General features: G+C 41.8%; 1 protein-coding gene across 8 annotated transcripts in view; it reads right to left on the bottom strand.

Annotated features, from left to right (window-relative positions):
• LOC106937229 (ankyrin repeat and SAM domain-containing protein 1A) overlaps positions 1-19,614 on the bottom strand; it is a 72,041-nt gene that overhangs the window by 14,758 nt on the left and 37,669 nt on the right. For 4 of the 8 annotated variants that reach the window (XM_015018631.1, XM_015018633.1, XM_015018634.1 and 1 more), the window contains 7 exons: positions 19,371-19,503; positions 18,619-18,662; positions 17,418-17,514; positions 13,510-14,003; positions 5,488-5,547; positions 3,267-3,336; positions 433-548 (listed from right to left, as the gene is read on the bottom strand). In XM_015018631.1, coding sequence (XP_014874117.1) covers positions 433-548; positions 3,267-3,336; positions 5,488-5,547; positions 13,510-14,003; positions 17,418-17,514; positions 18,619-18,662; positions 19,371-19,503 — 1,014 coding nt within the window. Of the gene's footprint in view, positions 1-432; positions 549-3,266; positions 3,337-5,487; positions 5,548-13,509; positions 14,004-14,159; positions 14,331-17,417; positions 17,515-18,618; positions 18,663-19,370; positions 19,504-19,614 lie in introns of those variants that run through there. The other 4 variants (XM_015018632.1, XM_015018635.1, XM_015018637.1 and 1 more) reach the window with 4 other exon arrangements.

Genomic DNA, 19,614 nt, shown 5'->3' with positions numbered 1-19,614 from the left:
TTAGGGTTAGTAGTGCAACTAACCTCTTAGTTAGGAGTATGTACCACTGGTTCAAGGTATATTATATTTTTTGTAAGCACTGCTCATTTAGGAAACGTGTGGATCATCAGCTTATAGCACAAGAAAGGAGATACTCTGACATTTAAGTCAAACTGCAGCCATAAGATAAATTTCGTAATAGATCATGTAATTGCAAAACTGAATTACGGACAAAACCCATCATTAAAAACAACCTACTGTTGCTCCAACAACACACACAAAAATGAGGTAATCACATTTCTGATCAAGTTACTTGGACCTTGTTCCATCTAAAGCAAGCTTCATTAGGATTAATGCACAATTTAGAGGTTTTTCTGGAATAAGAGAAAAACTGAAAGGTAGTAGAAATGTTTAAAAAACACAAAATGCACCAGTGTCACTATAAAGACTCACCATGTAGTGGAGGTCATCAAAGCCGTTCAGCAGCAGTTTGCTCTCGTACTGCGGCAGCCCCACGTGCTCCAGCCAGTCCCCCACGGGCTGGTCCAGCAGCCGGCCTGCAGCACCTGCTGACAGTGGAAAGCGCTTCAGCAGAGAGAAACCTTTCAGCCGGTAGCAGCGGCACTCTGAGGAAGAGACGTGGCATTGCCACATAATTCTCGGCCAGCAGAGCCGAGCGCACAAGCAGCAAGAGGCCGGCGGAGACAGCGTCCTACGAGGAGAGGGTGTCATCCCCCGCCGGGCAGCGGGGGCCGAGCCACAGTTAGCCAAGATGGATTAAAATGCCCCCTGCAAGGGGTGAAGGGGGAAAATAAAAATAGTACGGAGTCTTAGCAGACAGACACAAGGTCCCCAGCTGTGGTTTTGTTGGGAACAGCTTAAAATATTTCTAAAGCGAGATCCTGAAGCTCCAGACTTGCTTTGAGTTCGTAAGTTGAGTGAACGCAAATCCAGTGAAGGTGTTTTGTTTCAGGAAAGTGGAAAGTTGCTTATTAGGTGGTTGAATTACAGGTCCATTCTTTGTTCACATCTTCAGCCTACCAAAAGAGATAATCCATGAATTTCCGTGGGCGGATGCATAAAAATAAAAGAGAATAGAAGAAGAAGTAACAAGAGAAACCTGAGACATGCCTGCAATGAGCTGAGATTGATCACAAAGCAGCGCCACAGTGACAGCTGTCAGCAGCCTGAACTGGGAGCAGACACCCAGTGCAAAGGCAGAGGACTGTCTCTTATCCTCCCAATAAAATAATGTGCTCTACTTCATCACAATAAATATCCCAATCACAGAAGATCTGGTTTCCCAACACTTAAAATGCACATAAGACTTAAGTCTCACCTTTCACAGGACAAAAAAAAACACACAACATGACAAATAAGCAACATAGGCTACTATAACAACATTTCTGCATATGATGCACAGTCAAAAGTCTATTTTCCACTCTTCAGATCTGCAGCAGATCCAACGCGCCGCCAGATGGGATTCCCACATCAAAACAGTTGAGCCTCATTTGGTTCCTCCAGAAGTTTGTCGAAGAACAGAAAACAGGTTGTTTGCAATAAAACAACTCTACGGACAACAGGGCTAAAGACAAAAGTCCAAGAGGGAAACAGCCGTCCTTTAAACTCCTCTGTACTGCAGAGCACACTGTTCAATCCTTCATGCCGAAGTGTAGTCTGTCCGTTGTCCTGCCCGTGATTCCCCCTCTCCTCCCTTTTTCTCTCCCTCTCCCTTCTTCCATGCACTCTCACCCTCCCCTCTCTCTTTCTTTGAAATACTGTAGGTGGATTATTTTTGTCATTTAACGCTACTGTTTCAGAACCTCTCTTAACTGCATTTGGCTTTATGTTTCTGGAGCATCTTTATCTCAGTCCTTCCCTTTCTTGCACTCGTTAGGTCTTCCTCTTCTGCTATATCTTTCACTCATGAGTCAATCAGTAAAAAGCTGAAAACACGAGAGGCTGCCGGCACGGAGCCAATCGAGTCCGAGCACCGTTGTCAAACAGAGGAGTAATCAGCGGGGTGGGGGGTGGGGGGGGGGGGACGCGGTTTCCCGTGTGTGAATTAGCCAGGGAGACTTTTCTCCAGCGAGTCTCCCCGGTGGTTTTCCTGACGGCAGCAGCAGCAACTGAGGCTCATATGCACACAACTCTGGATCCAGACTCCACATCAGATCATCGCACGGCTGCAGTCTGTGATGGAGCACTAACCACATTACCACTGAAGTGTCAGCTTTCCCTCAGAACTACAGAGTAAAATGCACTCACTCCACTGACATACGTAGTGGTTAATATTTTAAGAGCCCTCTCCAGTGCGAAAAACAAGCAGAGGGTTAGAATAAGAAGTCTGCAAGGAGGCACAGAGGAGGTGCTGCATTGATGAAATATATCGAAAAGTAGCTAACGCAGAGTCAAGGTGAATGTTGAGCGATGTGAGAGGGGAATGCTAAAGGGAAGGAGTCGATTGCTCGGGTTACCGCTGCAGCTCCCATGGGCCATTCATCACCCCTGATGACAGGCTTCAGAAAAGCCAGAACAGTAACAGAGGAGCAGAGAAGGGGTACTTAAAACCCAGCACCAAATGTAATTAGGTCCCTGATCTTCCAATTAGGGATCAAAGTAACTTTAACTTTAAAAATGGCCTTAAGATGATGAATATAGTTCAAAACAACATCAAGCAAGTTACGGAGTGCAGTCATGGGAAAAGTCCAATTAGAAGCCTGGATTTATAACCATCTTTAGCACCAATAACTTCAAGTGTTTGTTTGTTGCCTTACTTCAGCAGTTTATTGTGGAAATGTTCTGGCTTCCTCGTCTTTACAACACTGTCTTGGTTCTTTGAACGTTGAACATTTCCGCCTCTGAAAGGTTCTCTTAACTCTAGTCATCAAGAGCCGGTTGCCAGCATGCTTTGCAGTCATATGCAGTAAATTAAATTAAAATATACATTCCCATGAAGATCGTTGGCTTCTAATGGAATACTCTTAATATTACATGTCATTCTTACAATAACTGTAAACAGAAAATCATAATGATTAGCGAAGATAAAGGTTTTTAAAACATCCATCTGTGTGTAATGTATATAATGTGATAATATTCCTAAAATAAATTGACTATTCAATAATATTCTAATCACACCTTCCCCCTTGCTGATGTGGCACTTTAATGTGTTTGATTATCAGCACCCAGCAGGGATTTTTGTTTTAATTCAATAAAAGAAGCACCATTCTTAACATTAAAGGAGAAATGACAGTGAGCACATGAAAACAACTGTAGTCATACTCTACCTGGAGTATCATAATGCTGATCTCTGGAGAAATCGATGCCCGCTCCAATAAGAGTCATGATCTTCTCAATCTACAGACGGAAGCACATGGACAACAGTTAGGAATATTTAAGAGTCAATCATTTCGACATCCACTTTCAGTTCTAATAGATCAGAAAACATCGTCTTGCTGTAAACAGCAGGGTCACTCCATCCCAACAGACGCAAACCATTGTAGTTCAAAAGCTTCGACGGGCTTTATATCCAAGTTTATAGTTCAAAGGTTTATAGTTGGCCTACAATGTCACTGTATGTAAGATTTAAGATTTGCTGGGAGCCTTACCAACTATTTGTTTTTGACAACAGCGTTTGTTGGAATTTTATTTCCAAGTTTTGACAGCATGCATCGAAACAGTTGTAACAAGAAATGTTCTGGAGAGAAGTTCACTCAGTCTCAGCTGAGAGGAGCAACCCAGTGTGATCTAAATCTGCACAACAGCAAGACGTTAAATCAGAACAGGAAGGAAGAGAAAAAGCTTTTGATTTATTCACAGTGGTAAATGAACTTTTGGCAAACATTGACAAAATGAAGATCTAGTAAAACATTCTGAGTGACTGGAATAATTGCTTGAAGCTGTTGTTGCGTGCAAGTTCTCCTTTTTTAAGCAAAATGTGCATTTGCACAAAAAAAGTTCACATCAGATATTTGATGTCTAAACCAAGAAGAAGAGCTGTAGCACTTCTTTATTTATCTTTTCAGATAACTTCAAGGTTTTACGTTTTTTTGTTTGTTTGTTTTTTTTTTATTCAGAAAGAAGAAACCAAAGTAGGTTAGGTGTGTAAGTTTGCATGGAGTGACCCAAAATTGAAGAAAGAAAGAAAAAAAAAAAAAATCTAAATTCCTGCTACAAAATATAATACGATTGTTTTCCCAGTGAGGAGGGTGTGACAGTTGTGGTTCCACCCATCTGACCATGCAGATACGACAGCCTCATCCTGCAGAAAATCACGAGGGAGCCGCAGCCTATTGCAGCTGAAATTGGACCAGCAGAGGGATCCACTCTTGGGAGGTCGCCACTCCATCACACATTTAATACAAAGAGACAGAAACCCACAAACACTCGCTCCAAAATGGCCCAACATGCAAGCTCTGTACTGGGAGGAAACAGTGAGCACATGGAAAACCCCACATAAACATCTGAGATCATGCAAATAAACACTGTGAAGGGCAGCTTAAGGACGCATAAAATGGCCGACCGCTCGTCCTCATCCGTCAAAGTGTTTCGGCTGATCTGTTTGTTTAAATCTTCTGTGAAATTGTTGCCAGGCAGGTTTCTGCAGCCAAAACCAGCGTTAACACTTAGAATTATTTAAATGCAATTCTCTATAGAGAAAGTACACACCGGGTTAACGAAGCAGAAAGTGTTGTTCACACCTGAGAGAACCCAGACACCCGTGTTTCTAGTAATAATTACATGCAACACCATGTAATGCATATAAACATCACTAATGTTCCATCTCCAAACATTAGCATAGATTTTTAAACGCATGCATACAATTTAGAGAGGAAACTAGCTTCGCCGGGCAGCGGTTGACCAAGCGGCTTAATTATCACCCCTGTCACAGCACAGAAACATCGGATCCATTCTAACCAGCCCAAAGCTGATTATGCATGGACATCAGGATTGAGTCAAATAAAAGGGAAGATACAGACAGGGCTGCTGTCACCGCTGTCAGATACTGTCAATCCGGATCCTGCGGAGTAAAGTCGCACGGCAGCTTTTTTCATCCGTGTCTAGCTGAGGATATTTCAACCAGAATCTGTGATGCTCTTAGAGCCCAAGAACTGAGATCTGCTTAAAAAGCTCCCAGACAGCCTCCGGTTAGCGTAATTAAATATGCAACGAGTTGCCACAAGCGTACAAGTTGCAAGTCATCACTCATTGTGTGGAAGTTTAATGATCGAATGGTGCACAAATAAAACATCTCTCACTGCGTCGGGGGAAGAAGCGCAACTTTAACACTCGCACATCTATACAAGCTACAAGCATGCTGCCGCCAGGCTCGGTCAAAACATCTGGGCTTGAAGAGAGAAATAAATGGACAGCAACCAAGACTTTTTTTTTTCCACTTTAAGAGAAGAGATGAAGCCTGAAAGGATCCCCTCTACCTCGATAAAGAAAGCGCACAGAGCCAAACCCCCAACAGACCAGCAGGTATTCACATGAAAACAGGCATCTTACGCTCTCAGTGGAGTCAGATCCTCCTTGTTTTGGGGAAGAAGAAGAAGAAGACACCTGAGTCTGCCAACAGAGAATTCAGTTTTTTTGTTTTTTAGTTCGACTTTGATGCAGTTGCAAAAATATTCACCGCAGCCCGATTAATAAACATTATGTAAAGTTACAATAACACACTTAAAGGTATTTCAATGAGACTGAATGGGATAACAACCAAGAGCACAAATCTGAGAAGAAAGTCATATGTGAAGCTGTGAACAAGGAAGTCCCTGAAATATTCTTTAGAAATTAAAATAACCAAAAATTACAATGTCAAAACATGTTAAAACCATATATATTACCAAAACTAAAAGAATAACTTAAAACTAAATATATATTATTGGTTGGTTGTGTTAATACACAGCTGCTTAAATGCAGAAATGCTGAAATACTTAACAGATACTGGGGGCATGGCAATAATCATCCTCTGCTATTTTGTGTTTTGTGGGTTGTAAACTAAGATGTTTGGGAACCATTGTGTTAGAGAATACTGTGGGCTGCAATGTTGAAACAAGAACAAACAATAAAAGTAACGCACCGAACCAGAACATGCTTGAAAAGAGACTGGCAAAGAACGAAGAACCAAAAAAAAATAATAATAATAATGAAATACTAGCTAAAAAATGTAAGACGGTACTCAACCTTCTTGTGTTTTCTCATGGAGTTTCATTTTACATCAAGTCTTGGAGCCTTTTGGACCATGAAGTACTCTCATTAGAAGGAGGTTACTAATGGAACTGCCGCAGTGTTTATAAAACATGAAAAGATTTAACCACATTTTGAACAGTCTAGTCTTCATAAATGTGATTTAAACAGCTAAAAGCCAAACTTGAGGATACAATTTCCTCCTAAAAATCCAGAAAAAAGAGAAGCAACAATCTAAACCTGAGGCAAGAGGACTATAATTCATACCACAGCTAGCTTGAGCAGGGGAATTTATAAAAACATAAAGTTTGTCAGGTAAGAAAAAATGTGTATTTTTANTNCCAAACAGCTGAAAGCCATCTGCAAAATAATAAATAGCGCAACTGAAAGAGAAAAGCTGCAAAAATGATGACACTGGCTCTTTAAAATATAAAAATACCTCTCTCCAGCTAGAGAAAAGTACGATTTCGAGACTGACAGTTTTAAATAACAAGACCTCAAGTGATTTGAAAAGCTAAAGATAACAAGTGGCATTAATTAGCGCTCCCGGTCTGCAGAACCTCGCCGCTGCAGAGCAGTTGTAGCTCCTGCTTTACTAGCGACAAGCCAGGGCTCTGGTCTCGTAAAGTGGCTGAGGTTTGCACATGAGGGAGGCCAAGATTCCTGTTGGAGGCATCACTCTGCAGCAACAATCAGAAAGGGACACTGCATAACACTGAAAAATAATGTGTTCTTTTAATTTCACCCGTGAGAAAATCACATCAGTGAAGTAGATGTAATTCTGCCGCACATTCAACAGTCTCAGGATGAGTCTTACAGCACAAACAGTGACGCAAATCTGCATATAGATACAGAAACAAAACACACACAAGTGTTTCTGTCTCGCTGATTCACTTCTACTTGCATTTTATAATGGGGAAGGGAGTACCAGCAGGTCCGGTGAGAATCAGAGGCAGCTAGCGTGAAAGACAGGTGTGATATAGTGTTGGAACTGGGCAAATATATCCTTATCAGGGGATATGAGGCAGTAATGTCTTCAAGGTAAATTATATCTACAGTAAGAGGGAAAGAAAAATATGGTTCAGGACTAAAAAGAGCTGAGAGGCATGAGAAATAACAGAGGAGAGTGTGCTTTTTTTTTTTTTTTTACACATGAGGCACGAATCAATACGCAGAGAAGAAATGGAGGGGCTCATTGTTGAAGAAACTCCCAATGAACAGAGAAACACAAAGAGAAAGGCCAGAAGTCACCAGCAAGGTGGAGGTCAACAGCTGAAGAGCTGGCGATGATGAGAGACGGTCCTGGTGTGAGTCACCCTATTTATCATTCTGCTCACAGTGGGCCTGCTGCTTGGGGATGACTGAGCACAATAAATTCACTGAACTGAGACTTCAAAATATCTTTTCATCCGCAGCCTTAAAAAAAAAACAAAACAGGCGAGTAAAGTTAGATGAGGTGATTATGGGAGACAATAAAGGACACCTGGCACAGAGAGAGGCAACGACAGTTCACCCAGACAAGGGGGACTAAAATTGACAAACTGGCAACAAAGCGAGAGTTGGCTGCAAACTACAGAAGCATCACAGGGAACACCAACACCCCACTTTCAATGGAAGGTGCCAACACTCCAATGCCACAGCAGGACAAAGCACAGTCAGCAGTTGCACCAACCTCCTCCTGAAATAGCCCAATGTCATGGTTGCATTTTTAGAAAAAGCAGCGCAAAGACCAGAAAAACTTTTTTTTTTTTTTTTTTTTTCATCCAACAACTTTTTCTCTCCTTTGAATAAAGTGTGGGCAGTAAATGGTCTCCATATGTCTCGTTGTCAGCACTGTGTGGGGACACTCCCGACAAGTTGGAGAGCAACAGAAAATACATGTTCACCTAAAAGTGAGTCGATTACAAAAGAATCAGTCAGATTGACATTGGAAAATCTGACAATCTTCTCTCAAGAAATTCCTTGACAAAAAAGCTGATGGACATTTTTTTTTTCTCTTTTATATATCATAGTCTGAATCGGGTCACAAAATCAGAAAATCGTAAGTTGGTACTGGCCTGAAAAACCCGAGTCGGAGCATCATTAAAGACAATCAGCAAACTTTTATTAAAAAAAAAATAAAAAATTAAAAAGCAAACCACTGTTTTGCCCCATTACACGGCTTAACTAATGAAGAATCAAACTTTAATCCGCAGACGTAATGCAAACATGTTGAGAGACCTGCTGTCTGTAAGGGAATCAATACTCACAAAAGCTGGTTTCATAGTGGCTGGTGGGTCTGAAGCGTGCAAATCAAAAAGTGAAGTTAAAAAGTGCAGTGTGGTAGCAGATAGTGACCCTCTCCCTCCGTGTCTGTCTGCAGCTCTATGTCTTCTTTTCTCCAAGCGCCGGCCCACACAATGTGCCCCCTTTGGATTGTCATCTCTCCAACCTGCATTAGCATGCGCTTTACGCACCCACCGTGCAAAACACACACGGCACAGTCACACTCTGAGCTTCTTAAATGGAGAAATGCATAGGCCAGGACCTCATGCAAGTCTAATCTCCTTGTCTTGAAACCAGAGGCAGAGCATCCACAGATGTGTGTGTGTGTGTGTGTGTGTGTGTGTGTGTGTGTGCGACACAAAAAAAGGAAAAGGGGGGGGGGGGACAGATAGAGAAAAGAAAAGAGCTGGAATATTAAGCAAAGCATTTTAAAAGGAGAGAAAGATGTTTTTTAAAGGGGTATGTAAATGCACCAGGGGGTGGGTTTGGCAGAGTCCTGTGAGACCCCCAGACCAAAGGCTGTCAAATAGCTCTATAGAGAGTTGGGGAGCAGCCAGTCGTGACCAGAGACGGCTGTCACAGCAGCTCGGGCGCTCGCTGGTAGATGCGGTGATAAGGGCTGAAGAGAGGGCAAACACAGCAAATAGAGAAGGGACTTCTCAAGTTTCCGACGACTCGGCCAGCATCATTAAAGAGAGTGCAGGCACGGCTATACCCAATCAAACTTTTACAACTTCTCTCACAAATTCCTCAGCACTAAAAATAAATATTAAAAAGATTTCATCTTGAGCACATGAGGGTTTTTACTTTTTGATAAAAAAAAAAAGAAAACGTTTGAGGATTTTGAGCACAGACCTCAAATGCACCTGAATCAATGTACATGCGAGAAGAAACTTTCTTCTTACCAAAGTCGTACCCAATCCATAATTCACTCATCTAATTTAAAATTGTATTAAACACACAGAGAGAGAGAGAGAGAGAGAGAAAAACATCATGGTATCTTTTTCCAGCAGAAAGGACAGAGTCGAGCGCTGTGGCTTGCTTCTTCAAAGCCTCCTTTCACAGGCAGCAGGCTTAAATTTTGTACGTTGCAGCTTAGCGCTTGTACATTTCAAAGTCACTCTTGCTGCCAAGAGTGACTTTGCAGTTGTAAAGCTGTTGGTGTGGCTGACAGGCTGATTCACGCAAAAACAATCTGTAGGTTGCAACAGAGAAGCGTAGCAAGGAGCCTTGACATGCATGACATCAATGGGGGGCATGGTATTTTTTTCCACCCTGCAGGAACAAACTAGCATTTCACACTTACATTCTCCTTCACTGTTACTATAATCCTAAAACAATTCAGTTGTGCTGCCAATTTATTGGAGTAGAAAAAAAAAAAAACACTCATGGGATGAATAAATAATTAGAGCAGAAATGTTCAAAGACTTTTGTTCTGTGCAACTTTTACAAGTCCACTAGTTCCTGTGGTTGGTGGGCTGGCTTCATGTTTGCACAACAGTCACTATAAAGGCAACAAGATGGCTTCAGGAATGTTATTAGCTGCAGAGGGTATCTGGGAGGAGCAGCGGCATCCAATAACCGAGTAATGACACGGATGCCTTAATCATGTCACGCTCTCCGAAAGAGTACATCCCCTCTGGCAATGTAGGAGAAGTGTTTGTGAAACTATATAGTTGTACTTTACAGTGAACTATCAGAAAGCAAGCCATTCAAGGTGGATGAAATAATAATAATACAAAAAAAACAAATGCAAAAAATCTTTTATTTGAGTTCGTTACTCGCCTGAAATGCAATAATTAGCTATATTTTTGGAAAAGTGTCCATTTTATGATTCGTTGTCTTACCACATTTCCAGCTAAGGACTAAATAAACTAAAATTTACCGATTGAATATGCTTAGAGAGAAAAATGTGGCGATTTAAACATTTTGCAGATATTATCTAAGACATTTTTCACAAAAATCCTGACTATGATGAAGCAAAATTAGGTCTGAAGATGCAAAACTGCCGCTACTTTATACAATTGCAGAATAAATGTGTGCCTCCACATTTATAGGCAAAACAACCTTAAAATAACTGAATCTTTACTCTATAAATATTCCTGCAATTTTCTAACGGTGAGCTTCGAAGGTCAAGAAATTGTTTAAGTATGGTTCATGTTGCGTTGTTTTAGTCTCCGATGTAATGGTTTTAAACGTTCTAATTTCTGCTCTGACATTAGTTATGGGCAAGTAGCCAATTCCTATAGCCATTTTTTTAATTATAGGTATCCACATGTGTGTCAAAATTTAATAGATTTTTCTGTTATTCCAATTTTTAAGAGTGCCAAAAAGACACAGGCCTCTTTTTCAAACTATATTTATACCTGAGGGAAAAAGAAAATTGTGAATTTAAAGTTCCTATTCGGAGGAGATTTAATTATTTGTTTTCTCTCCGTCTTACATTATGCTACTAAATGTGAAGAACGTCAAAGGTTGAGTCAAAAATGTATTGAGCGGATTTAAATTTGGGTAGGGGATAACTTAAATGGCACTCCAAGTGAAATGAAAATGACAAAAATATGAACAACTGAAAATGGAATGAAAGGAATATAGTTTAAGTTCAGGAAAAAAAAAATATTGGAACAACTGGCGCAAGCAAATATAATTAAAACAGACACAAAAATGCGCCAAAATGAAATAAAAACAGATTTTTTTTTTTTCCCAAATCATACTTCTTTTTATAATGTTTTATCAACTTTTGAGATATATTTGACAGATATATCTTTCTGTCACGACTAAGAAATAATAATAAAAAAAAATCTTCCTACTGAATTAATCTAGTAAAACTCTCAAAAGTAAAAATCTCGTAAGTTGAGCAGAGACACAGTTGTGTTTTATGATTCCACAGAGGCCTGTCACACAGGAACAAAATAACAAAGGTCACTTTTGTCTTTTCTATTTTAAATCTTTAACAACTCAGATCAAGAGAAAATGTTCTTTGAAGTCCACACCAATATAAAATCCGATGCTCAAGGTTACCCTGACAGAGCAACAAGTCGGAATGAGCCACACTGCCAAGACTTTACAATTCACCTCCAGCACAGGGAAGCGTTTCCTGTAAAAAGCCTTCTACTGGCCAGGGTCCATCCCAGAGTAACTAAAGTTGGAAGTGTTGACACGAGTATTTCCAGAGAGCGCAAACACAGGGTCGAATTGCTGTCGTGCATAAATGCCCCTCAAAGACCACCTTCTCCTCTTCGGCGACAGCCTGCTGCAGTGCGGCTGGCGGTGCAGCTCTAACATCCATCAGTCCGCAGGGAATTGCAGCTACAGTAAGGTAGCTTCTGGCAATTTATCACTAACAAATAATAAACTCACACTCACATCCAAGTGAGGAGTAAATAAGACATTTATATGTAATGTCTACAGTTGGGGGGGAGGACATTAACAGTTGATGTCGGTGCAAACAAAAATGATGCTGCAGCAACAGTGACGCCAACAGCTGGACTGTCTCAACATGCCACCATTAGAAAGCTCCATTGGTGATTACAGTTTGTACTGTAGTCCAGCAACCTGGATACAAACTTGTCCACAGCAGCAAAAACATTGCAACATTAAGTATTCTTTCAGCCATGTGTAGGTGTGTGTGTGTGTGTGTGTTACTGTTCCTGATCTAGCTCCACATACAGTAATGCGTACACATTGAACTTGTTTTCTTAATAAAAAAAACAAAAAAAACAACGTAGCTTAAAACCAAATGCCCACAGAAGTCACTTATTTAGAAAACATTGCTATTTTATTGCTGAATATATTGCCATGACGTAACTGATTATGGAAAATATTTTAAGAAAAGGATTGCTCCAAAACAGTTAAATGTTGCATGCAAACAGCCCTTTTTGTGTACGATACTGAGCACATTGATGTTGCCAATGACGATTGTGATTTGATACACTGTGCAGCTTTGCCACAGATGCTTGTTAGATAATCTCTGAACAAACAGCATCACAGAGACCAGGGAACACAACAAACAGGTCAGGGATAACGTTTGACGCAGTTAGGTGACAAAACATCATCCCAAATTTTGAAAGTCTCACAAAACTGTTCCATAATCTCAGGAGTGATTACTGGGAAACAACTCACAGATTATGCAGATTATGTGAAATGGTTCTAGCACAATAACTAAAAGAAGCCAAAGAGAAAAATGGTCAAATCTCAAGATAACGACCAGAAACTTGACATTTTTAAATCCCAATTTATTACTTACCCAACTATAATAGTATAGCTATTAACTATAAATCTCTGATAAACCATAAATAAAACTCTTGAATGAAAATTTTTCCACTTACAGTAGTATACAGTAGTATTGTATGGTTAATGTTTTTCTTGTGAACTGTCCACTTTACGGTCTCCATGTCTCCACAAGGACCAGAATCTTTTTTTTCTTTACACGGAAAGAACTGCAGCGCCGATGTGAGCCTTAGATATTCTTAGTCTCATGTTCCAAATCTCTGTCTTATGTCTCTGCCTTTCAGCTTCTTGTTCATTTCATCCCCATCTTCTTGCCTTGCCTTCTCTAATCTTCTTTCACAGAAGCTCTCTTTAGCTCTTTAACCACATCCAGACAAAAAGCATTAAAGTGCAGAATGGATAGAAGAGGGGGGATATATTTAGTTAGGAAAATCCACACGAGTCAGGACTAAGAAACTACAATCAAATTGCAGCTCGAGAAAACGTTTCGCTTCAGAACTTGGGGAAATATTAAATGTTTTATCATTTACGTGCGCAAACAGATTTTGCATTAGCTGCTGCGCTTGCAGAAGGTTTGAGCTCAAGACGTTTGAGCTCCCCTCGCAGCACGACAGGTGGCTAATCAATCTGCTGTTTACAGCTGATGTTTGAATTCATCAGTGCAGCAGAATAAAAAAAGCTAAACTCTGAATAACTTTACAAAGCAAAGACAGACAAGGAAATACAGACACAAGTAGCATAATCATCCATTTAAATCAAGTTCTAAATTAAGAAGATACTTCATATGTCAACAAACATCGCGTAGCCATAACATGCACTAAAAAGTCTTTTCTGAGAGCAGATGCTTACCTCGTCCCACTCTGAAGTGAAGGAGGGAGATTTCTCCAGCCTCTTTTTGCCGGTGCTACAGTTGGAAACGGACTCGCTCCGGTTCCCCAGCCCCCCTTCCTCCTCACCGGGAGGCGACACGAGCAAGTCGGAGTCGGACTTGGAGAGGCTGCGGGCCAGCTTCAGGTCGCCCGGAGGGCGAGTCCTGACGAAAGATCCTGCTCCCGCCGAGCCGTCCCTGGGCTCCTTGTTCACAGTGGCGTAAATCGCTTTCGGATCGCAGTCCGTCAGGATGGCGGCCATGCTGGGTCGGCAAGGGGAACGCGAAGCAGCCGGCGGCTCCTCTTTCCCTTTGGCGGGTTTCCTCGTTTCAGACTGGCCTTGGTTGGGCGGCAGAACACCTGGAAGCCTGAAGGCGTCCTCACGGCTGTCGACGACGGGAGAGGATCCGTGCAAGAGGCCAGTGAACTGCTCTGGGACACCTGCTGCCTGATCCTGGCTTGGCTGGGAGTTATCTGAACACAGAGGGGAGAGAAAAAAAAAAAAAAAGGAAGAAAGGCAGCTTGAGAGAGCTAGAAAGTGGACTTCACTCTGAAGAACAGATCCAGAGAGGAAGGCTAATAAGAAACCACCCACACAAACTCTGAAACAGATCTGCAATTGTTTCCTACCACGAGCGACGGAGGGAAGAAGAGGGAGAGAGAAGAGACGGCGCAGGGAAAGGGCGTTTGTTGGCAGGCGAAACGAGCGAATTCCAGAGCCAGCTTGCAGCCGTCTGACGGCAATCACAGGCTGCCTGCGTTTTGTAACAGAGAGTTGAAGCAAGACATCGCAGTGAGCTGCTTCACGTCAACCAGGATGTTAGGTCAGCTTCCCCAGCTAGGAATCCCTCCAAGTCACTAAATCATCTCCTTGTGCAAACCTACACACATTTAATGCCGCAATAAAACGAAGAGAAAAACTTACAGTGGCAGTCCTTAGCAGAAAAAACAAACTCTCAATGAGATTGAAAGCGAAGACAATTAGATTTCCACCCCCCCTCCCTCTCCCGAAGGAATTACTGCTTCCTAAGCTTCTTTTCCCACAATCAAATCTACCACAACTCAACTGTGCCTTCTTGAGAAACAACCAAACCCCAAGAGAACGAAACCCACTGTTCTGGACCCGGTTCTACAGTCGTCCTCTCCTCTAACGTAGCGATGCGTGCCGCCATCTGCTGCCTTCGCCGGCCGTCCTTCTGCGTCTTCTGGCTTCTAATTCTAGACCCTCAGGGTGGCTCAGGAATGGAAATTTGAATCACCCTATCCTCTAGCAGCCAGACTCCTGATAATTAGTGCTGTGACACATGCTGTGGGAGTGTGTGTGTGTGTGGGCTCTGCTGGGTTGACAGGGTCGGGGTGTTTGGTGACAGCGAATCTGGGGCAGCAGAACCGCAGGAAAGAAACAACCCGGTGCAGTCGGCGCGATTCGGTCCTACACAAAACATGCAATAAAAATAAACAGAATCCGACTGAGCTCACCGGTGTTCATCTGTACCGTTTCAGGGACCATTTGCAGTGAGGGAGTGAACCAAACAGCGCCCCGACAAGCAGGGAAAGGGGGTTGGGGGGTGTTTTTTTTTTTTTTTTTGCGTGTGCCCTTTGCAAGGGGTGAGCGAGCGTTCCGTACACATGTCGAGATCACGACCAAACACCCACGCTCTCCTTGGCAGCTGGAGGAGTGTGAACGCCCAATGAGCACATCAGTGTGAACCCAACGGGCCCATGTGGTGTTAGCCCTGGCAGGGAGTTAAACAGACACACACGCAATCAGATGATAAAGCAGTGTTTAGCACAGGGGTGAGGTCAGCGCAGAGGTGGGATGTGTGTTTTACTTGGCAACATCGACCCCGCTAATATCTGACTAATGATGTCATGTTTGGAGGCAGCGCTGGCCGTCGTTCCTCCGTCTGTATGGAGGAAAAACGTGCTCTGTTTTTAGTTTAAATTCAAAGACATTCATTCGTTTGAGTCACTGTGACACTTCAGACATGTGGACGTTATTAAAGCTGCTAAAGACCTCTGTTCACAATTCCTGCAAGAAATAAAAACAATTACCCCTTTCCTGAAAGTCTAATAAAAGACAACTTATTTCTTCAAAGAGTGCCTTTTTGAAGAATTAACACTTTGAACTTCTTCACTGTTGTCACCACAAACCTGAGTGCATTACATTGGGATGTTATCTGACAGACCAGAACAAAAGCACCCATATATATGTATTGGTGTTGTTAAAAGTAAAAGCTACCACCTAAAGCTGGCAACAAACCCTGGAAGGGACTGAAAACATGTGGCTGAAAATTTTATCCTACAGGTGGTGTTAAATCCAGAGCAATCCTGAACTTATGACTTGGGAAAAGATTCACCTTTCACTTGGAGAAAAACCCTGAATATGGAACTGGAGCTGGAAAATTACAGCTCACATCATAGTATAATGTGCCAGAATGGCCCAGTCAAAGTCAAGGTCTAAATCCATTTCATGATTTTTTTTTTTAAAAGATTTTAAAAATCACGTTCTCAGAGCCTCTCCATCAAATGTGACAGATCTTAGGCTATTTGGGACAAACAACCACACTTCTGCTTCTTTTTTATATGTAAAAAAAAACAACAAACAAGCAAAAAAAAAAAAACATGACTGATTTCATTTTTTGTGTCGTTCTATCATAAAATCTCACAGTGGTTGTAAGGTGACAAGCTGTAAAAATGTCCAATTGGTATCAATACTTCTACCAGGAACTGTAGGTTGGAATGAAATGGCAACAAGTGGCAAAAAGCTGCAAATCAACAACAAAAAAAAAAACAAAACTGTTTGCTTCCGTGTACAACAGTCCAGTACAAGTCCAGGTATATGAATCACTATCTGTGCAGCACATCCTCTGGGAGCACCACAAACAAAACATGTATGACTGGAAATCTATCAGGAACCACAACATTCCTGCTGAGAACAGCAATGTGTTTTTGACAGAAGATAAACTCGGTCACATTGCTGACCCTGCAGACGTCCTCCACCCGCCACACAGAGAGCTGAAGTTTGTTCCCAGTAGTCGACGAACCTGACCAGCAGCTACACATCCAGGTGAGCAGAGGAACGAAGGCCTGCCTTATAAAATATATAAAGAAGCAATGGAAGAATTAACTTCTTTTACTGACTGATAACAAACACCATCTACATTCAATTTCAGAAAAATATAATGTTCAAAACAAATTAAGAAAAACCAAGAATTCAATCACTAACCTTACATTTCCAAATATTATTTCTTTATACATCATAAGAACACTAAATCCATGTTAACGTGTCAACCTTGTAAAAACTGAGAAAACCATGTGCCCATTATACTTTCTAAAACCCACACTGTGCTACTTTGTGTTTCTACAACATCCAAAAGGAATACATTAAAGTTTGATGAGGTAATGTGTCAAAAAGTAAAGCAAAAGGTTTGAGGGATGCGAAGATTTTTGCAAGGTTGTGTACGTATCCAACATCCATCCTCCTCATCTCTGCTCCACACTCACCCAGATAAAGCGGCACGTCCAGTCTTAAGGCGAGACGTGGATCTAAGATCGGAATGTCACAATCTGATCAAGAATTCAGTTTCATATTGGCAGTGAAAAGGAGCCTTGCCCATTTGCCAGAGCCCATCAGTCAGCTTGCTCCCACTGGGGAAAATCCGGTCTGCTGCGCAAGAACGCCAATTGTGCATTCCGTCGGTGAGCCTAATGCAAGCCAGCCCATCTCGGAGGCATCGAACTCAAATGCATCTCTCCGGTTTCACCGACGTGCTTGGCTGGTGGCTTTCGGGTCCGGCGGGTCGGGAAGGATCTTTTCTTACCCTCGCAGCAGTAAACAGCCGGGGCTGTTGAGCCTTATTTGGTAACTACAATCGGAGGACTCACCTCCTGGTGCTCGTGGAGCGATCCGGGCAGGAGGGTGCAGGCTGTCTGTCGTCTTACTTGGGGGTCTGAGGTCATTGGGGGGCACAGAGGATTTGCGCTGAAAGAGGAGACAATCAAAAGTTTAATCACGGCTGCTAATTTTCAAAGAATTCCTGTGCGGAGGGGAATCAATCATATTAGCTGTAACAGACTAATCCTCGCCCTGTCCTGACATTAAATACATCATCGTAATGTGATGATGAGCTTACACGACTGATTTAAGAACCGATGTCACCGGACATCTATATAATGAGGAGCAGGTGGGGCTGTAGCTGGGTGGCAACAACAAGCAGAACATGTTACCTGGATGGTTAAAACTGGGATTAATACTATCAAGGTAATAAATCAAAGGGGTCTCACATACTGAGGTCAATTCTTCTTCATCTGAGGACATGACCTGGTCTTTTAACAAGAGGCTAGCAATTATCTTGACATGCAAAGGTTTTATTTAAATTGTATGGCTCCTTCAGTGGAAGGTCTGATCTCAGCACTGCTGAAAAATGTTTAATTTTTCATTTTAAGACAGATTAAAGCTTACTCCTGTTCTGTACCGTTTTAGAGTGGCAAAAAGGTATAAAGTTTTTTTTTTTCATCAAGAGATATTTTCAAAACTTCTTATGGATTTAACGCTCTCTGAAACAATGCATCGTTGTCGGACTGCAATAAGCGTTATGCAAGTAGAATGCATTCAGGTTTCGGTGTCATAATAAGATTTAGGAAAAGTTGATTCGTGCAGCACAAAGGTTGTACAAGATCAAGCAGTATGGTGGTAAAGTTCCTTAAAAGCTAAAACCAAGTTGTCATAAATCATTTATGAGAAGAAAATGTTAAAAAATAATTTGCCATAAAAGTGTAATCTTGGGAAAATAAAGGAATTTATTTTATCTTTTGTCGTGGCCATCTAACAAATTAGGAAACATTGTACCAGTGTAGCTGCTGTGGAAAGGAAACTTTTGTATTTTTCCAGTACAGCCTGCTGCTACATAGTTGTAATCTAGAAGCTGTTAATATCCAAGTCTCAATATATTTGTTTTTCCAAGACTTTTCCCAGACATGACAAAAAGCGAGACAGGCCCCGTTTCATTAAAGCAAAACTGAGCACATCTTGTAGGCAGAGGGAAAACATTAAGTGCGGAGAAATGATGGCAGGAAAAATCGTTACCTGAGGTAGGATACTGTTGGAAGACTGTGTAGTGGCATTCTCATCTGAGGAGACAGAAAACAGAGTAAGGAAGGGGGATTTATTCGAAAATACCGAGTACCTGTAACTAGTTCTGACTGTCAGCAGAAACTTTATGCGGAGGCATAGCAGAAGTGAAATATGTTTTACGCATAGCGACATTATCTGCATGTCAGTCTGCGTTTACATCGATCGACCTGCCAGCTGAGCAGAGTGCATAGATGATGAAATGGTTCTAAAGCAGATAGAAAAACTACTTACTCAACTGTTCAGCTGAAAAATGGTGTTCCATTTCTTTTTAAACAACATGACAGCGGAAACACGACTACACTCAAACCAGGGACTTTGTACAAATGGTTAGGTGCAGGTGAAGCCCGCTAAAGCAGAAGGTTCTCAAGGGAGCCGTTTTAAAGCATCAACAGCTACGGATCACACGGCTCTATTTGTTTTAATTCTGTTTCACACTTTGTGCAGATTCAACTGGCTTACATACATTGTGGCTGCTGATCTGAATAAAGATGCATCCTGGCTCACACAATTGCAGGAGATCGTGAATTAAACAGAGGAAACAAACTTCTGAAATGTCCCCCCCAGCCCCCCACAAAAAAACAAAAAAAAAAAAAAAAGAACTGAGCACAAAAATACCACTTAAAACATCAACAAACTAATGGGGGAAAGTACATTTAATCTTTCAATCTTCCTCCCTCTGGATTAGACTAAAAGCTCACAATTACCTTTATTGGACTGGGACTCCAGATTGGGCGGTGGGACTTTGGTTTCTGCAGTCAGCAGCAACTCGTACGTGTGATCCTCCTGTTCCTCTGCTGGCTCTCTCCTCTGGTCCGTGCTGTTACCTAAATAAAGAGCCTACAGAAAAAAGAAAACAGAACTCTTGAGAAGAGGTGATGTCTTGTATCTAAATGATGCAGAATTGGGGACAATTACCAGCTGAGCTTCCAGCTGATCAAGAAGCGAACA

This window comes from Poecilia latipinna, unplaced genomic scaffold (genome assembly GCF_001443285.1).
Source record: "Poecilia latipinna isolate Pla-1442-1.1 unplaced genomic scaffold, P_latipinna-1.0 Scaffold2298, whole genome shotgun sequence".
NCBI lineage: Eukaryota > Metazoa > Chordata > Actinopteri > Cyprinodontiformes > Poeciliidae > Poecilia > Poecilia latipinna.
Note: the sequence above shows the minus strand (reverse complement) of the source record. Positions and strands in the feature narration are given on the sequence as shown.